Here is an 18,675-nt window from a genome sequence, read left to right as displayed (position 1 = left end):
GGTTGCAGGGTAAATGGGAAGCATTGCAAGCAGGTCCAGGTGACCTTTGGGATTTCATGAAGTTTGACTTATGAGAACTACGGCTGCCTCCTCGGTTCTCAGGAAATTCCTGCTCTCAGGGTCAGACTCTCATGCTTGGTTTTACTGAAGATTTATCTCCTCAACATTCACATATTTCAGTCAACTAACTCTAATTATATAAAATTTTAAAATAATCTTTATGTTTTAACTAGAGGCCCGGTGCACAACATTTGTGCACCGGGGGAGAGGAGTCCCTCAGCCAGGCCTGTGCCCTCTCACAGTCCGGGATCCCTCGGGGGATGTCTGACTGCTGGCTATCCCTCGAGGGTTCCTTAGTGCTCGCCAGCCACGAGCCAGGCTTCTGGCTGAGCGGTGCTCCCCCTGTGGGAGCACACTGACCATCAGGGGGCAGCTCCTGCATTGAGCGTCTGCCCCCTGGTGGTGAGTGTGCGTCATAGCGACCAGTCATTCCGCCGCTGGGTCGATTTGCACCCTAGGGTTTTATTATACAGGACAGCGAGGACGCACAACTCCTTTCTGCAGAGCCCGCCTGTGTGCCACTGCACTCACCGTGCGGAACTTCAGCAGGTGCTTCAGGTGCATGATGCCTTTGCAGTAGTTCTGGGGAAGCAAGCTGTCATCCTGCCCTTTGATCACGGCCACCAAGTTCCACAGGTTGTCACTGCCACCTGGAGGCTAACAGTGGATGCAGAGTCAACAGCCAGAGATGTGCTCAGGAGAGGGAAACCCCGCAGCACGCTGCATCTTCACACACGCAAGGCAGGCACATCGAAACTGAGCATTAACAAGGGAACGGCCACGCCGCCTCCCATCGCCTGCTTCCGGCTTCACCGGCTTCCTTACACTGTGCAGGCATGTTCAGAGGGACGCAGGGAACCCACGACACGTGCAAACATGTGATGACTTCGTGACCACGGCTGTGACGATCCATTTGGGGGCAAAAGGAAATGCTCACACCTCATCCCTGTCATACTCACGGACAAACACTCCGAAAACCACCTGAGCTTCTTCCCACGCGGGTGTCCGCCCAGCTTCTCTATTTCCTGTTTAATGTCCCTCGACACTTTGCCGCACAGCACAGGGGGCGCGCCTCGCAGGATGGCGTCATCTGGAGAACAGACATCACTCAGTGAGGAAAGGCTGTCGGGAAATTTGAGTTAAAAATAAAAATCTGGCCCGACTGGTGTGACTCAGTGGTTGAGTGTCGACCTATGAACCAGGAGGTCGCAGTTCCATTCCCAGACTGGGCACATGCCCGGGTTGTAGGCTCCATCCCCAGTAGAGGGCATGCAGGAGGCAGCCTATCAATGATTCTCATCATTGATGTTTCTCTCTCTCTCTCTCTCTCTCTCTCTCTCCCCCTCCCTTCTCTGAAATCAATAAAAACACATTTAAAAGTAAATATATAAATAAATAAATAAATAAACAAACAAATTAATAAATATAAATAAAAGGTTGACCCATGCATAGTGTCAGTACCAGTGTTCCCGATAATTTCCTTCCATGGTCTGTCCGCCAGGATGCTAATCTGTAAAGGGGTGATTAAAGGTGCCAATGACCACAGCCTCACGGTGGAGTCCCGCGAGCAGGAGGCCATGGTGAAGGGGCGGCTCGGGTGGCACGTTAAACCTGAAGGAAGAAGAAACGGTGTTAACTGGAGTCAACATTGGAAATATTTTTTATCTACGTGGACCTCAGCGAACGCATACAGGATTGGAGTTTTGAAGAAATGTTTCTATCTTGACTGAAAATACTATAAGAATGGAATAACTTACTTAGCACATTCCATAAATAATGGCTAAAGGGTGTCCCAAAATTCATGCAAGAAGGAATTTTGATAGAAAACACAGGTTTATAATTAAAAATTATAAATTTCTTATTGATTCATAAAGTATACAGTATAGGGTTATGTATGGAATAGAACATTGGGTAAATGGCCTCCACGGCTTTGCTGGTACATATGCAAAGCCGTGGTCTTCATTGGTCTTCATTGTCCCTGCTCCTGGGCCATCATTGGTACTTGGTAATGCTTATCAAATTGAAGGGATTGAAATCAAAGGGCAACAGATATTAGAATCTGATTCAATAAACCAAGTAAAATTAGGCTTTTATTTTTTGTTGTTAACATTCATGCAAAATTCAAATCTTGCGTGAATTTTGGGACACCCTTTATAAATGGAATAGTTATGGGAAAGCAAGCGGCCCTGGATGAAAATGTTGAAATTATATCTCAGTTTATTAATACCAATGCAGCACACAGCCATCTGTGACTCCACGGAAGTTCTAGCTACAAGGACGGGGGCCCTTTCGATTTACAATGTCCGTAAGTGCAATTCTCTCTCACGCTCAGTCCTGCGCTGCCTCAATTAAAAGGCCACTGGGCTGAAGCACATGGACACACATGGCTGGATTAGGGTTACTTCTTCCAGGAATCATTTTTGCCATCGTAATTGACCTACTTAGGCCCATTAAGGTGTTGGTGCTGCAAATGAGAGTAAAGATGTGCAAAAGATAAGGTATCTGATTTTCCATACCCAACTCAATAATATTAAAAAACAAAACACCACTCTACATATCCTGGTGGTAGAGGAATGGCTGAATAAACTATATCTACTTCATTACTGATTTCCTGTTTTATAACTTATCCCTGGACTGATGGTAGGAGAGGAAGAAAAATCCAAGCCATACATGCAAATATGTGCATGTCTCTCTGTGTGTGTGTGTGTGTGTGTGTGTGTGTGTGAACACAAGTACACCTGCAGGTAAAGACACCACAATGTAAACAAAAGTTATATTCTGCAAATTTCTGATGATGCTTTTATTGTCTGGTTTCTAATGAGAATGTTGTTTTAAAATGAAACAGTGTAAAAGTTCTTAAGAACACCATACTGCTTGGAAATGAGAGTCACCATGAGGAGGGCACGGTGTAAAAGCATGAGGAGCACTTTACCGTACACATCTGCGCCATGATCGCACACGGTGTCCAGGCACGTCCCCTCGCGAGTGTCCCACACCCTCACCGTGTAGTCCCAGCTGCCGGAGACGAGGAGGTACGGGATCTCCGGGTTCCACAGCAGCCCCCGCACGGGGCCGGAGTGCCCGCTGAGAACACGGATGCAGGCATCTTGAGTGTAATCCCAGATGCGAACGGAACTGGAACAGAACATTATGGGTATGATACCATTCGAGGTATCAGCTACCTAAAATATTAACACATTCTTATTGGAGCACAATGATTACTTCTCAGTATATTAAGAAAGCATTTTATGTTTCAAGATATGCTAAGAATCTCCTCTTCATAAAAGTTGGAAATGAATAATATGCTAGAGTTAGCGTACTGCAATACAGAGTATTTTTTCTCCTGACTTTTACTGGTCATTTGTTAATGATACTAAATGTACTATTTCACAGTTTATATGTTTAAAGAATTTATTTCTTAAAATGAAATACCCAGAACCGATAAAACCAAAGAAAAATATGAGTAATAACATGGATACAACAATTTAAGAACACTTAAATTTTTTGTAAATCATGAAAATACTGTATATATGGCAATGGATATTACCTGAAAAATCAATTCAAATTTATGATTCTATCAGTCATCATAATAAGTTGCTTATTCAGTGTGGAATCACTCTCAGATCATTACAAAATTTAAATATAACTGGATTCAGGATATGACTTGAATCTACTGATTAAATAAAGTACAATTGTTACTAAAATAAAATTTAAAAATCAACTTAAGATTCCCCCAAATGTCCACTTTGCTTAGACAATTCATACTAATTTTTTAGTCACAGATTTATATCAATCTGCTGATATCAAACTATTGATACTTCAAATATTACATTACACTACAAAGGAGACACATATATATATATATGTACTTCTTTACGGCATATCTATTCTGCTTTCAATAAAAAGACTTCTTCTTTCCCCCTTATCCTAGGATAGCACAGTGTATCCAGGTGTATCAAAATCTACTTTTGGGTGCTGATTTCTTACATATATTTAAATTATTTTGTTTGATATCACACCTTCATAGATAAGACTATATTAATTTTTTAAAACATATATTTATTGATTTCAGAGAAGGAGAGACAGAAAACATCAAGGATAAGAGAGAACCATTGCTCAGCTGCCTCCTGAATACCCACTACTGAGGACTGAGCCCACACCTGGGCATGTGCCCTTGACTGGAATCAAACCCGGGACCCTTCAGTCCGCAGGCCAATGCTCTATCCACTGAGTTAAACTGGCTAGAGCTGTAAGACTATATTAAAGTGATTGGTTTCAAAATACTTTATAGTTACCATAGGGGGCACTAGAACAGGTGTCCTTGCTTTTAGGACATCAGTGAGATTAGGCAAACATCAGGCATTGAAGTCCTAATGTGTGTATTTTTTTTTGAACATAAGAAAAGCATGTTTGTGGCCCCCTGTACATAAGGAGAGGGGCTTCCAGGTTGAAGCATGGTACCTGTGGATTCTGGAATAAGGACACTGGCAATTAATGATTTCCCAACAACTCTGACTTTTATGTAAAGGTGCTAGGTAGCGTGTTAGGTACAACCATCACCTACATGACTACTAGGAGGACCGATAACCAGAATTCAGTACAGTCTTTCAACTTTCAAAACCATAAGTCAGTGACATGCTTACTGCTGTCTTTCTGACAAATATTGCTTAGACATTTGAAGATTATACTTTTTCTCATGTGTTATATAATTGAGACTAGAGTCCTTATTAAGAGACTGGTGATAACTCATAGAAACCCCACAATTATTGTTATTATTAAATTTGGATTGATTCCAAAATTTCAAGAATAAAATATTTAATTTTCAATATTAGACCTGAGGTTACTGTATACTGTGACTTTTACTTGCATGAAGAGCATCCTTACTTAAATGTATCTCCTATTCAACAGTGACCAAACTGTATTATGCAAAACAGTCTTGTTTGAACATAAAATACAGACAAGATTTCAGAAACGTCCACAATGCCCCAAAATGTTAAATCGCTCCCGTTACAGCTCTTTTCTTCATGCCAAGATACACATCCCTCTTCTTTTATCCCTTCTCAATGAAAGCAGTCCCTTGTTTTCCACGATATGTGAACAATGCTGAAATGAACTCTTCTCTGTGTTTTACAGACTTATTTGTTTCCGATCGTTTACCCTTTCCCAACAGATCCTTTTAAAATTTCTGTTCCTATTAACGTTGTTACTGGTAAGATAGAAACAATCATCCACAGTGAAGTAAAATAAGTAAGAAAACAGAAATCATGACTGATGGTAATATAAGCACAGCAACATTTAATTTACCTGTGGTTGAATGCAGTTAGGTGCTTGTTAACTGCCCACATGTTAAGTGCACATTTAACATATTTCCCCACCAGCTGGATCATACAGATGGACTAGGACATTCGGATCCAAAGCCACGTACCCGTCATCAGAGCCGCTGCAGAGGATGCCCTCCCTCAGGGGCGACCAGCGCACATGGAACACCTTGGCCGTGTGCCCACTGAACACCTTCAGCGGCTGGTCCGAGCTGGTGGCCGCGTAGTAGACGCGGACGCCTCTGTCTTCACAGCCAGTGGCTATCATGTCTCTGAAAGGTCATCGGTGGCCCATGGAAATAGAAAAGTATGAAAGATGTGATGTTACTTGTTGCTGGTAATTTTAAAACGTACACAGTTCTAACTTCTAACAGTAGAAATGTTTGCTTCCTTAGTGAAGTGAGACTAAAATCTTACATAAGTAAAAACATAATTTGCAGAAACTGCCCTCTCTCTTACTGTTTCCCTTTAACCAGTTACATTTTTATTTTATTCATCTTAGATCTGAGATAACGGTATTTATATTTCGATGTGTTCTTTTTCAAAATGTCCAGATTGAGAACTTCTTGACTATTTCTCAGAACTACTGGTTCTTAGGACGGGTCCCCAATGGTGAGTGATGGAGATGTGCTTGCTTGCGGGTAAGCAGATTGTTAATGACACCCTCCCGACCCTCTGGTCCATTCTGCGGTGGCCTGGGTCAAACAGTAGTCCCCTGGGGAGGCCCGCTGGGATCGCCCCCAAACCAGGGCTGTCCATCTAGGATGAGTCACAGCCCCGTCTGCCAATTCTCTTTTGAGCTTGAGACGCTCTGATGCTGGAGGCAACTAAGGACCTACTAGAATATGTGGATTTGATCTTTAAATGATCTCGTTCCACATTCTCAAGAGCGTGAGAGTGAGCTAAGCAACTGCTTATGCCCAGTGGTCATGCTTGGGATACTGTTTCCAAAGGGAGTCTGAGTCCTGGGCAGACGGTGGGACCCTGGGCCCATCAGAACAGCCCCCACTAAGGGCCACTGCCCACCATAAGCAGTCCCCACACCCTAGAGGCCAAGAGCCCACATCACAGGGCACAGGCCTCCAACTGCAGGGAGCTGACCGTTGTCACAGGGGTTATAACAACTGTCCTTATATAGTCCTATGTGAAGAAATACAGCAGTTTTCAAACGGGCATGCTGATCTGTAAACGTGCAGGTTACATCTGCCCAAGCCCACTGATACATGGGCTGGATTCAATATCATTTGCATAATACAAATATTTATATGTATAAATGAATATATATACACACACACAGACACGTAAGTATAAAATCTTAGAAATGAAACAATAAACATTCAAAGAGTGTACATACAGGCATCAAAATTAATATTCAGCAATACCTTATGAATAAACTTTTATAAATTCAAGGTGTTTCTCACTTATCTCCTAACATGCTAAATAGAACATATAGCAATTGGAATATTTTTAAAAGATCTTTAAAAATAAAATTTATTAGGCAGGCTTGGTAGTAAGCATAATAGTTAAGTATGAAGGACTTTTTGAAAAGAAAAGCTTTCTTAGCCAACAAAGCATATTGCACTAATCACTAGTTTTAATTTCAACTGTCAAATGCCCATTAAACCTACGAAACTGAGAAATGAGAGTGTGGGACAGTTATGTTGGTCAGACACCAGGGAATTTGTGTATTGAACACAGTGTTTGGCTAAGAACACAGAGCTGCAAGAAGGTATCACTTTGAGAGTTGATTGCTCAATTTTGAAAATGACATGCATTTTAATAAACACTGCCTTTAAATTTTTCAAAGTGTGTGTATACATTTTGGGGGGCCACCCTATAGATGGGACAGAATTATATGTTTCATTGGTCAGCCACACGCTTTATCCTGAAGCATCAGGAAGTTGTTTCAAAAGCAGGGAATTGATGTTTCTAAATCATATAAAGACAAATCATGAGATAAATAGACACCCGGGCCCAATAAGCAATGCCAAGGCTAGGCAAGGGGAACGTTACCTAAGGCGTGAGGAGTACTCCCTCTGGGGTGACATTAAACTCTGTGGTTATTTGAAATCTCAGAAGTGTAATTCTCACTGATTTTGGGGGAAAATACTCACTTGTTGTTTTGGCTCCAATCACAGCCGAACACGGCAGCGGGATGCTTGTACCTGTGCAGCACTCTCCCATCGAGGGTCCGGATGACACTGAAACCGAGTGCAGCGTGTCAACAGGAAACACACACTGTAAACACTCGTTCAAGGGGACGAAGAATTGCGTAAGTCAAGCCCAAGTGCGTTAGGACAGGGACCTTGGCTGCACCGCACTGGGCACATTCGAAGGGGCTGGGTAAACGTTACCTGCATCACATATTATTGATTATGGTAACCTACTTATACCCCGTAAAGGGGATACATTTTTATTTAGAAACGACTTCTTATAGAATTTTGTTATTGAGGAAAAGCACAAATTACACATATATTTTAAACCATAATGATGTAACTGACATATGTCTTAGGGATTCGGCTTCAAAATTTATATTTAAAATAACTCATTTCTAATGCTGGTCACATGTACTATCATACCAAGTCCAAGATGTACATGTTGTCATATTTCTCTGCGTGTTCTAAGTGATATAAGTAGAAATTTGAAGGACCCCTTTTCCCTAAAAGGATCCTGTATACTTTAACTGCAATACCATATACATGACACCACAATGCAAGGGCTACTGATGCCTTTAGAAAGAAAAAAGTAAGTTCTGTATAAACTAATGTATTACAGGTTTTAAAAAGTTTTTGGAACAGACCCTCTAAGACACCGTTAGGTCCCCCAGAACTTCTGAGGGTACTGGGTAGTGTGGTGACCGTGCGTGTAAGTGTTTACTCACTGACTGTGCTCAGTCGTCAAATAAATACAGCCCTGAACGGACGTGTGTCACCCAACCAAAAAACACGTAGGCACATTCTTCATATTTTGGTCTGTATCAATTTGCAAATAGTTATTTCAAGGGAAATATCACTAATATTGTCATTTCCGAAAATTTTAATATCCCGGTAAAGAACTTTAGTTTCCATAAGTACTGTCTTTCCCACTGAAATTAAAAAGTGAGAATAAGAACAGTGGTGCCTATACAGCAAAACCTAAGACGGGACAAATGACTCTACTCCAGCAACCATGAGTGTCTGTATCACCGTCAGAGACAGCAACCCCTGCAGCTGAGGGGACATCACCAGATTAAAACGTTATTGCAGCCCCAAGGCAATTTCTCCCTTGCATGGTATATTTTGGAGACCTGCCTTCCCCTAGGACAGGGGTGGGCAACCTTTTTGTGAGCGCGTGCCAAAACCAGCAAAATCTCCGACTCAAAATTCTTCTGCGTGCCAACCCTAATTTTTTGATAACATGTTACACCTACTTGATATCTCTTAAGGTGTACGTATGTGAAGAACCTTGAAGAATAAAATTCATTCGAGCGACAAAAACACAGTATATGATGATGAAATAAAAAAGTCGATATTAAGAAAAAAATTGTAAATGGAAGGTTCTAAGAGAGGGTTTTGCGTGCCAGCAAAAGTTACTGGCGTGCCGTGTTTGACACGCGTGCCACGGGTTGCCCACCCCTGCCCTAGGACTTAACAGAATTGAGAAAGCACGTGTTTCTGAGACACGGGGTCAGAGAACTGAGCTTCTATAAGAAGGCATTTCCCACATGAATTCCCTTATCCCTATCCTTTTCTAAATAATGGCACCTCCCCAACTGTGAAGACGTTTCTAGAGCACGTGATGGCTCCCGAGTTGCTGTAACCCTGACCAGCCACTCCCTCCAAAATCGGAGGAGAAACGTTTAGACTCTTTGTGAAAAGTCCTTCAAGCCTCTTGGAGGACATTCACTCTTGTAATTATTACTCGGGTAGTGCTGTCACTTTACAGCAATGACTGGCTCCTTTTTATTATTTATTTATTGTTAATTTTTAAAAAATTGACTTCAGAGAGGAAAGGAGAGAGAGAGAAATATCAATGATGAGAGAGAATCATGGACCGGCTGCCTCCTGCACACCCACAGTGGGCATACAGCCCGCAACCCGGGCATGGGCCCTGACTGGGAATCGAACTGTGACCTCCTGGTTCATAGGTCGATGCTCAACCATGGAGCCACACCGGCCGGGCTCTTTTTATTTATTTTTGAACATCACCTCATCGTTATTTATTACTGATGCATCATAGCGATACAGCAGATGCCTGTGTGGGCGTCTACATAATATTGGTGACAGGTGTGCACAAATGGAACCGCATCCGATGTTCAGGGAGGAGCTGCCGGACACACTGGCAGGCCCCAGGCGTCTCTGTGGAGGTGACAGCCGCACACAGCACTCACCAGAGACCATCTCCGCTGCAGGTCGCTATTCGTTTGGAATCTTTATGACTCCAGGCAACGCAGAATATCCCATTCTTTCCGTGCTTCAAAAAATGCAAAACACCTATCAATAAGAAATAGTTCACCTCTTTTTCTCTTAGTCACTTACTCCGTCTAGGTATTATTTCGCTATGAGGAGCTGCTGGGGTGAGGCTAACAGAGGCCTTACAGCCCACAGCAGGGAGGGAATATATACCCTAAGCATGTGTCCAGCTCTCACACTTAACCTCAGGATCATTGTTTCAGGACACGAACCGGGTGGCTTCCGCCTCTCTTCTGTGGACCCCGGTCAGGAGCCAGAAGTGCTTGCTGAGCTCCTTGCGGATGAAGCTCTGCTCCCCGCCTCCTGCACACACCAGGCTGCGGGTGCAGGGTGACCGCCTGCTTCCTACCCAGGGCCACCGGGACTGCAGTGTGAGACATACGGCAGACACTGTTGCCACGACTGTTCTCAATTTCAAAGTTTTACTTTTGTAAAAGCAAAGAAGAGCAGATTTAAGGTCATTCCTAGAACAAATAGCTTCATTCATCTGTGTGTCTGCATTCTCAGACTGCGGGCGGGGAAAGGGACGCAGTCCCAGCTGCTGTGATGGGAACGTGTAAAACTCCAGAAGGATGGTACACGCGGCACGTCATCCTTCAACGGGGTCACGGGTGAATAAGGTGCCGTCACCCCATTTCCAAAGCTGACTGGAGACATTTCAACCTTATATCCCACTAAGCTGTGCTGCTTTAAGGGGAGAGAAAATGCCTTTTCCCCTGTTTTATGGCCGTTTGACTAAGGTGGTGTCTAGCTGCTGTTCTTACCTCTTTGGAGGTCAAGGGGGAGGCTTACAAAAATGGATACAAAATGGGATCATGTCCATCCCCGTCCCCTGGAGCACGCCCCCCCCTCTCCCCCCCCCCCCCGCCATCTCCGCTCCCCCATGCAGGGTACCCCCCCGGCTCTCGAATACCCTGCTTTTCCTGTGTGAGGCGCAGGTAACTGCTAAGTCCCGCGGGCATTGCTCATTTCCCCCACATTTATCCTCCTACATTGGAGCCTTTGATACTGGCCTGAACTAGAAGGATATGGTGGCAACAGGGGATAAGAACACGGTGCTATGATGCTGGGCTGCTGGGGTGGGGCTGGGCGGCTCCAGTGCTAATGGACAGCTACTATAGGTCACAAGATGCCCTAAGAACAGTCCAGCAGATCTGACACCTGGGATGAATGTCTTGTATTTAGGTTTCCTCCTCTGGTGCCTTTCTTCTCCTTTGTTATGGGATGCATGTTGTTTTAGCTGGAGGGGCGGGAGTGGGGGGCAGAGGATAGGGTGGGCAGTGCTAGAGGAGAGTGTGGTTGTTACATGGAGAAAGGGCAGGAGGTGAGCTCAGTCCTGGGTTGGGGGGTTCGGGGGGGAGGGGGGGGGGTAGGGAGTTTCCTCTGCTGAGGGCAACACTGCCCCCTGGCGTTGGAAGTTCCCAAACACTTGCCAACCTCCTGAGATGAAGGCTACTTGATCCTCAAAGGGATAATAAGTCTTTAGTATACATGGTTTTAAAGCCTCAAATATAGACACGATTTTATAGACATTATATACTTAATAGGCATTAACAGTAATCACTCGAAATGAACGAAATTTCAAAATAGCAAGAGACAATCCTAGGTTCTGTGGTATTTCCCTTGATTCGTATCTAACACGCTGTCATGAGATCATGTATATTTTCTAAATATTAGTGGGACTCGGTCAACTCTGGGTGACAACTGACTCCAAGCAGAAGTACAAGCACCATCTGTGACACTACAAATAGGAAGAGGATTGGTTTTAGGGCTTGTCATGGAATAAAAGGATTTGAGGACTGAAAGGGAAGCTAAGACACTATATAACCGACTTCCCTGTCTCAGAGGTGAAGAGTCGAGTTCAGGCAACAAAGGCTTCTCCCTATGTCAACAGCTAACCAGCGAGAGGCCTGGGACGGTGACATGGGAATTGTTCTGGGTTTCGTCTCTTCCGACTCCTGAATATATGCCCAGATAATCTGGGGAGGATGACTCAGATTCCTCAGAAGACCTAATGCCACTTGAGGTGGAGTTATTTTTCAGAATTCATTTTGACATGTAAACATCCCCCTGGGTGCCCTTCTAATTCAGAGAACACAATGCCACCTGGGGATTATCTATTAAGTTAAGAGACAACAGCATTGGGAAAGTCTGAAGCAGCATAAGACATCAGGTTGCTCGGCCACCAGGAAATAACATCTTACCTCGTTAAAGCGCTGGATCACTTTGCCCTTTTTAATATCCCAAATGAAGGCGCCATTTTGGGAAGTTGCTCCGGCAATGCAATCCAAATCACCTCGGGAACAATTTGATAGACATTACCTGAAATGCTTGCCAGAAATGTGCTTCCCGAAGATGTAATTTTGGAAAAAGACTTGAGATTTGCTAAGTAGTTCTTTAAAAAAAATGTATTTATGTGAAAACCCACAGAATTAATCACACGGTCACAAGTGAACTGTGCTGATGCATAACCATTCACATTTACAAAACAGCTGCATCAGGGAAAAATCTGTACTGTGATTTAGAAAGCAAATTTTGTAATTTTAGAAAGCACATTTTCAACACTTTCATATATTTGATTCGTATAAAACTTTTAAGGAACATGGTCGCGTAAAATGCGTTATATCGTTAAATGCATGTCTATACAAATGCAGCTAAAATTAGATGGATCACAATGAACCTGATTTACCTCGGCTTTTCTCTATGGTCACGTGATACCAAAGGGCCCAGAAACCCAAGTGTCCAGCAGGAAGTCTATTCTGAAAACCTCCCCCAAACTCACCCAACAAATCCGTTCTTCCTACTGCGCCTCCACCAGCCTTTGGAAGGAGACGACATCGAGGGGAAGGAGGGAATTCACATGAAAATAAAAGTCAGGAGGCCATTGAGCTGTCCTCCCGATTTTAATGGCATGCTTCTTACCTGGCGCCCAGGAGAGGGAATAAATCACCCCCTCGTTCCCCGGGGACGTGTACACTGCGGTCAGCGTGTCCACGTCCCAGACCTTGACGGTGCCATCGAAGGACGCTGTCGCTAAGAGGTTGGGGTCATTGGGCTTGAATTTGCAGTCGAAGATGGTTTCCACGTGTCCCTAGGATGGGGCACACAAGTCACTGAGAAAATTCAGCCACTGGGACAACCCAGGTGATTAATAAGCAAATGAGTGTGCAGTCAAGTTCAACCCGGTACCAGGGTTTCCAAATACGAGTGCAAATATGCAACGGTGAGCAAAGACACAGGACCCGCGTGCTGTTGCTGTGGGGGTCCCTGTGCTGTGACCGTGCACGCCTCACAGACCTAGATTCATTCAGCCTCCGTTCCCTACAGCAGCAACTAAGTCAAAGATTTCCAAAAGTCCGATTTCAACTGCGGCCCAATGCATAGCTTTTCTTAATACTTATCGTACACAGAGGACGATGCTAGAAATTCATAAAGCAGTGAATTCTTAACAGTTACTATGTAATTCTGGGAACATAATAAAAGACAAGAGAAAACGGAAAGCAGCCTTTAATGCAAATATCACTTTCTTCGTACCAATGACATAGTCCAAAAGGACTTCACGGTTTTAACTGAAAGAAGACGCATCTGGCTTGGTCTTGGCTTTTCATCAAGTTTTTAAACTGTTCCAATGTTTTCTAGCAAGTTTACTCTTTGGAACTCACAATCCTGTTCCCATGACATGGTGATATGGGTCCCAGACACCCCATAGGCTGTGCGGTGGGATGGACAGATGTGTGCAAACATGTACCTGCTAAGTGGAGGCTAATTACTGGGTGCCTGTGGGCGAACCTGGGAAGAATCTCAGGTAAGCAGCCAGTTGCCATGTGTGTCTCCCAGCACTGGGGATGGGAACTGACCCTCCCCTCCTACTCCAAGCAGCAGACACTGCAGCATTCGGGGCTGGGGAGAATTAACACAGGGACAGGGCGGGCGAGCTCTCCCCCAGGCCTGCCCTAAAGGCTCCAGAGGGAGCCTTCACACTCAGGTGCCTCCCGTGATACCAGGGAGCACGGCCCTCAGGAAACCGCACCAGGGCCGCAAGGGAGAGGAGGGGAGGGGACAATCTCCAGAGCCAGCGAGAGGGAGGGGAGGTGGGTGCAGCTGCTGGTGCAGCCCCAGGGGCTGGGCAGGGGCAGGGGCTGGGACTGCCTGCAGGTGCATTCTTCAATGTTAATTCACGGCTATGCTTTCAGAACTCATTTGAGAAATCATATAGCAAGAGCTACGTGGTGAAGGTTTCTTGTCTTATCAGGAGGAATGCAGGGGTGAAAGGAAGAAAGGGAAGCATTTTTCTTCATTTTAATCAAGTCGACATTCGCGTGGAAGGACGCCTGTTAGCAAGTATCTGATCTGAACAGGGGTTTTCTGATGCCATGTACCTTGGAAGCTTGGAGATGCTGGGCACTTGCAACATCACGTCGGATGCTTGTGCTGGTAACTGCCCAGCCATCCCAGATCGGGGTCTGCGTTAGCAATGGGACTTTATGAGGAAAAAACTCAAGTCTCTTCTGACTGGCAGACACTTAAAGTGAGAAGAGCCACTGAAATAATTTATAATCAAGGAATGTTTTAGTTTTGACTGAATTATAAATTTAACATAGTTTTTTTAAATAAAACATATTTTAACATGAGGATATACACTCAATAGAAAGTCGTTTGAACTTAGATTGTGTAACTTCCTTACTAATATGAATTTTAAAACACTTGTTATATTTTCCTCCCTTCCCTTTCATAATTCTTTTAAAAGTAGGCGGTAATTTGAAATGGGGAAAAAATTTCCCACACTGGGGAAGCATGTATATGGAAAGAAAATTCAATAAACTGAAGAATATCTACAAAAGGAATGTTTTCATATAACTAAGCTACATATTGTTAAAAAATATTTTTGCTAATGTTCCATATTTTTATTTGAGGATAAAATCAAATTAGCCTTCAAATAACAGTATTATTGATTACTTTCCTCTTTTTTTTTTTTTTAAGAAGGGCAAAATAGCTGTAGAGTCCTTTCTAAGTTTTTCCAGAGAAAAGCAATTAACATTTAAAAGTCTTAAATGTCTAGATTAGTATAATTCAAACCTGTAGGGGAAAAAATGGGCATTTTATAAACAAGGAAAAATTAGGGAGGATGATTCTTGACAAATAGTAATTACAACACAATATACATGATTATATTCATTCACTCACTCATTATGCATGTATTCATTCATTCAGCAAAACTTAATGAAGTCTTGCTATGTGCCAGGCCCTGGTTCTAGTAGTGGAGCTAAAGCATAGATTAAAACCCAATAAAAACGCGAGTCCTCAGTGAGGTTGTACTCTATTGTATACAGAGGCTTAGTGGTCCTGAGAACAGAAGGGCCCATAGTCCCATGCAGCGAAAGGTCGCCAGTTCAATTCCCAGTCAGGGCACATGCCTGGGCTGTGCTCAGGAGGCAGCCAATCGTTGATCCTTCTCTCTCTCCTCCCTTCCTCTCTCTGTAAAATCAATAAAATCATTTTTTTCTAAAAAAACAGATGATAGAATCATAGAATTATAATGATTCAATAATGGAAAATAAATCTTAAAAATACTTAACCCAACCGCCTTGCTCATTTACAGATGAGAACAGCAAAGCTTGGAGTAGCTGGCAGAGACAGACTTGTCCTTCCTCCTAAGAAAGGCTTGTGCTATTTCTCTCTTTACTTCCAGAACATGGCACAGCAATGCAGTTTCCAGCACTGTACGAAGGGCTGGCATGGTCCACACAGTATTGGAACACTACCAGCCATGCAGGGCAATCAGGATAAGTGAGACCATAATGTTCACTGGAGTTTCATGTTTAAAGCTTAAAGAATCTTAATAGTTTTGTCACCATTCTAGACATCATTCTGAAATGTTTCAGCCACCCCGGGTAAAGTCCTAATGATATGATTCGTTTTCAAAAAATACACATTTCTAGACAGAGAGGAAGGGAGAGGGATAGAGACAGAAACATTATGGATGAGAGAGAATCACTGATCAGCTGTCTCTTGCATGCCCCCTACTGGGGATGGAGCCAGCAACCTGGGTATGTGCCCTGACAGGGAATCGAACCTGTGACCTCTTGGTACATGGGTCAACACTGCTCAACCACTGAGCCATACCAGCCAGGCTGATTTTTTACAAAAATAAATGTTAACAATATTAATATGTGAGTGAAAGTAAACATCATGAGCTTCACAAAATAAGTGCCGTGTGTGAAAGAAGGGACGACCGCAGACATACCATGTCCCTCAGAAAATCCCACTTCTTGGCTCCCAGGTCATACAGGCCCACGCCCCCGTCCAGGAAGCAGCAGAGGGCGTGCCCGGGGGGCAGGGAGAACGCCTGGCCCAGGGGCAGCGCCGGTGGCGGCACCGCCTCGCTCGTGGAGGACGTGTGGTGATTTGGGGTTGGAGGCTGGATTGAAACTGAAAAAGAAGAAGATCAGCAGGTAAACGTTTATGGTAGCAGCTTCCCGTGTGCAGATGACGCCATGAGGCTGAGTTTATAAAGAGGCTCCCGTGTGTCCTCTCAGCAGAACTGGGGTCCGTGAGCTGTAGGCAACAACCACATTTCTGCCCTAGGAGTACTTGCAGTTTTGCCAAAAGCAGGGGGCGGGGAAGGGGGCAAAGACGGTTACAACTACTACAGTAATTAATCAGTCATAGTATACGAATAAACTCTGTGCTCCGTGAACTCACAACTGTAACCCTCCTGGTTCCTTTAGCACAGATATTGCCCCGCCCTGTAATATAGAAAACTGGATATTATTCTGAAAAGAGGTGTGTAAAACTGCAGGGGGAGCAACCTGGATGAAAATTAGTGTGTGACAATGGAATACTATGCAGCTGTAAATAGGAAGGAACGCCTACCATTTACAACAGCATGGATGGAGCTGGTGAGCATTATGCTAAGTGAAATAAGCCAGTCGGAGAAAGATAAATATCACCTGATCTCACTCATTGGTGGAATATAATGAACAACGTAAACGGATGAATCAAAACAGATCCAGAGACAGAGAAGCATCGATCAGATGCTCAAACCTCAGAGGGAAGGTAAGGGAGGGTGGGGGTAAGGGGAAGAGATCAACCAAAGGACTTGTATGCATGCATATAAGCTCAACAAACGGACACAGACAACAGGGGGGTGATGGCATGAGTGGGGGCAGGGGGCAATGGGGCAATAAGGACACATATGTAACACCTTAATCAATAAAGAAAAAAAATAAAATTAGTGTGTGAGGAATCACTAATGCTGTGAATATCTGGTGTATTATCTCCCCATATATTAAAGCAGAGAATGCTTATTTTTTAATTAGAACTTTCTTTCAAAGCCTTGATATATCAGCTTACTCCCCCTTACACACATACACACACACACACGTGAATTTTTTCTTTTAAAGCTCATAACTCTCTAGTAATTGCTATTCTAATAAAAATAATTATCTTTGTGATTTTATAATTCACTTTAATTTAGTACCCAAATTAAGAACCATAATTGCCTGACATACATTTTTTTACAACTTATTTTTTAATATGCTTTTATTAACTTTTAGAGAGGAAGGGAGAGGGACAGAGAGACAGAAACATCAGTGAAAGAGAAATATCATACATCGGCTGCCTCCTGCACACCCTCTACTGGGGATTGAGCCTGCAACTCAGGCAAGTTCCCTGACCTGGAATTGAATTGTGACCTCTTGCTTCCTAGGTCAATGCTCAACCACTGAGCCATGCTGGCTGTACATTTTCATCTCAGTTTCTCTCTCTTCCTCCTCATGTTTACTTTTATTGTTCATATGCTTCCATTTCTCCAACTTTCAATTGCTTAAGTGTCCCCATGTTTAATTATTTTCTGCCTAGTCTTTATCTCATACCGTGTCTTCTTTTCAAGAAGTTTTTTTTTTAGAACATGAATATTCTTTTGTAAACATAACCCAAAATAATGGTGCCACTGTAAATTATCAGACCAATCTATACTAATTACATACTGGAATATAGATAAATAAATTCAGATATTCTCTTTTTTTAGTATGCTCCCTTTTTTATTCAAATATAATCGTCTTTCTTACTGCATTCATTTGGATAACGCTATTTCTCGGAATCTGGGAATGACAGGAAGTCCATGCTAGAATGAACTTCTCATAACAAAAGAGGCATCTGATTCCATGAAACCTTATTCACCATTTGGTTAAAATTCATATGATCCATGACTCATTGTTCTAATATTTTAATTTACTGACATTATGGGGGGTTTTGATACCCTCTATGCCAGTGGTTCTCAACGTTCCCAATGCCGCGATCCTTTAATACAGTTCCTCATGTTGTGGTGACCCCCAACCATAAAATTATTTCCGTTGCTACTTCATCACTGTAATGTTGCTACTGTTATGAATCGTCATGTAAATATCTGATATGCAGGATGTATTTTCATTGTTACAAATTGAACATAATTAAAGCATAGTAATTAATCACAAAACCAATATGTAATTATATATGTGTTTTCTGATGATCTTAGGCGACCCCCGTGAAAGGGTCATTCGACCCCCAAAGGGGTCGCGACCCACAGGTTGAGAACCGCTGCTCTATGTACTTACCTATCTGTAAATCATCCTTTTTTTAAGAATTTGGTATGTCTGTATTTTAAAATCTTCATTATTCACATAATTTTTCTTATTCCACACTTTGTTACATTTTTAAAAGTGGGGTAAAAGACTAGACATCTAGCAATAGATTCCCTAAAAGGAATTACTCACAAACGACAAGACTGGTATGTGCTTCTTCATATTTTATGACTTTCCTCTAACGAACATGGACCGCTTTTGTAATATGAAAACCAATGTGAAAGA

The 18,675-nt window shown here is 43.1% G+C and overlaps 1 protein-coding gene across 3 annotated transcripts in view; it reads right to left on the bottom strand.

Moving 5' to 3' along the window:
* Nucleotides 1-18,675, bottom strand: part of WDR17 (WD repeat domain 17) — an 84,908-nt gene that overhangs the window by 28,206 nt on the left and 38,027 nt on the right. For all 3 annotated transcript variants that reach the window (XM_070408121.1, XM_070408119.1, XM_070408120.1), the window contains 10 exons: nucleotides 16,074-16,258; nucleotides 12,752-12,920; nucleotides 12,034-12,125; nucleotides 9,748-9,830; nucleotides 7,493-7,579; nucleotides 5,486-5,650; nucleotides 2,993-3,195; nucleotides 1,522-1,671; nucleotides 1,020-1,150; nucleotides 592-717 (listed from right to left, as the gene is read on the bottom strand). In XM_070408121.1, coding sequence (XP_070264222.1) covers nucleotides 592-717; nucleotides 1,020-1,150; nucleotides 1,522-1,671; nucleotides 2,993-3,195; nucleotides 5,486-5,650; nucleotides 7,493-7,579; nucleotides 9,748-9,830; nucleotides 12,034-12,125; nucleotides 12,752-12,920; nucleotides 16,074-16,258 — 1,391 coding nt within the window. The remainder of the gene's footprint in view (nucleotides 1-591; nucleotides 718-1,019; nucleotides 1,151-1,521; nucleotides 1,672-2,992; nucleotides 3,196-5,485; nucleotides 5,651-7,492; nucleotides 7,580-9,747; nucleotides 9,831-12,033; nucleotides 12,126-12,751; nucleotides 12,921-16,073; nucleotides 16,259-18,675) is intronic.

Source organism: Myotis yumanensis, unplaced genomic scaffold (assembly GCF_028538775.1).
Source record: "Myotis yumanensis isolate MYYU_CA2020_CCGP unplaced genomic scaffold, mMyoYum1.0.hap1 SCAF_3, whole genome shotgun sequence".
NCBI classification, from domain to species: domain Eukaryota; kingdom Metazoa; phylum Chordata; class Mammalia; order Chiroptera; family Vespertilionidae; genus Myotis; species Myotis yumanensis.
The sequence above is the reverse complement of the archived record's forward strand: the minus strand, read 5'-3'. Positions and strand labels throughout refer to the sequence as shown.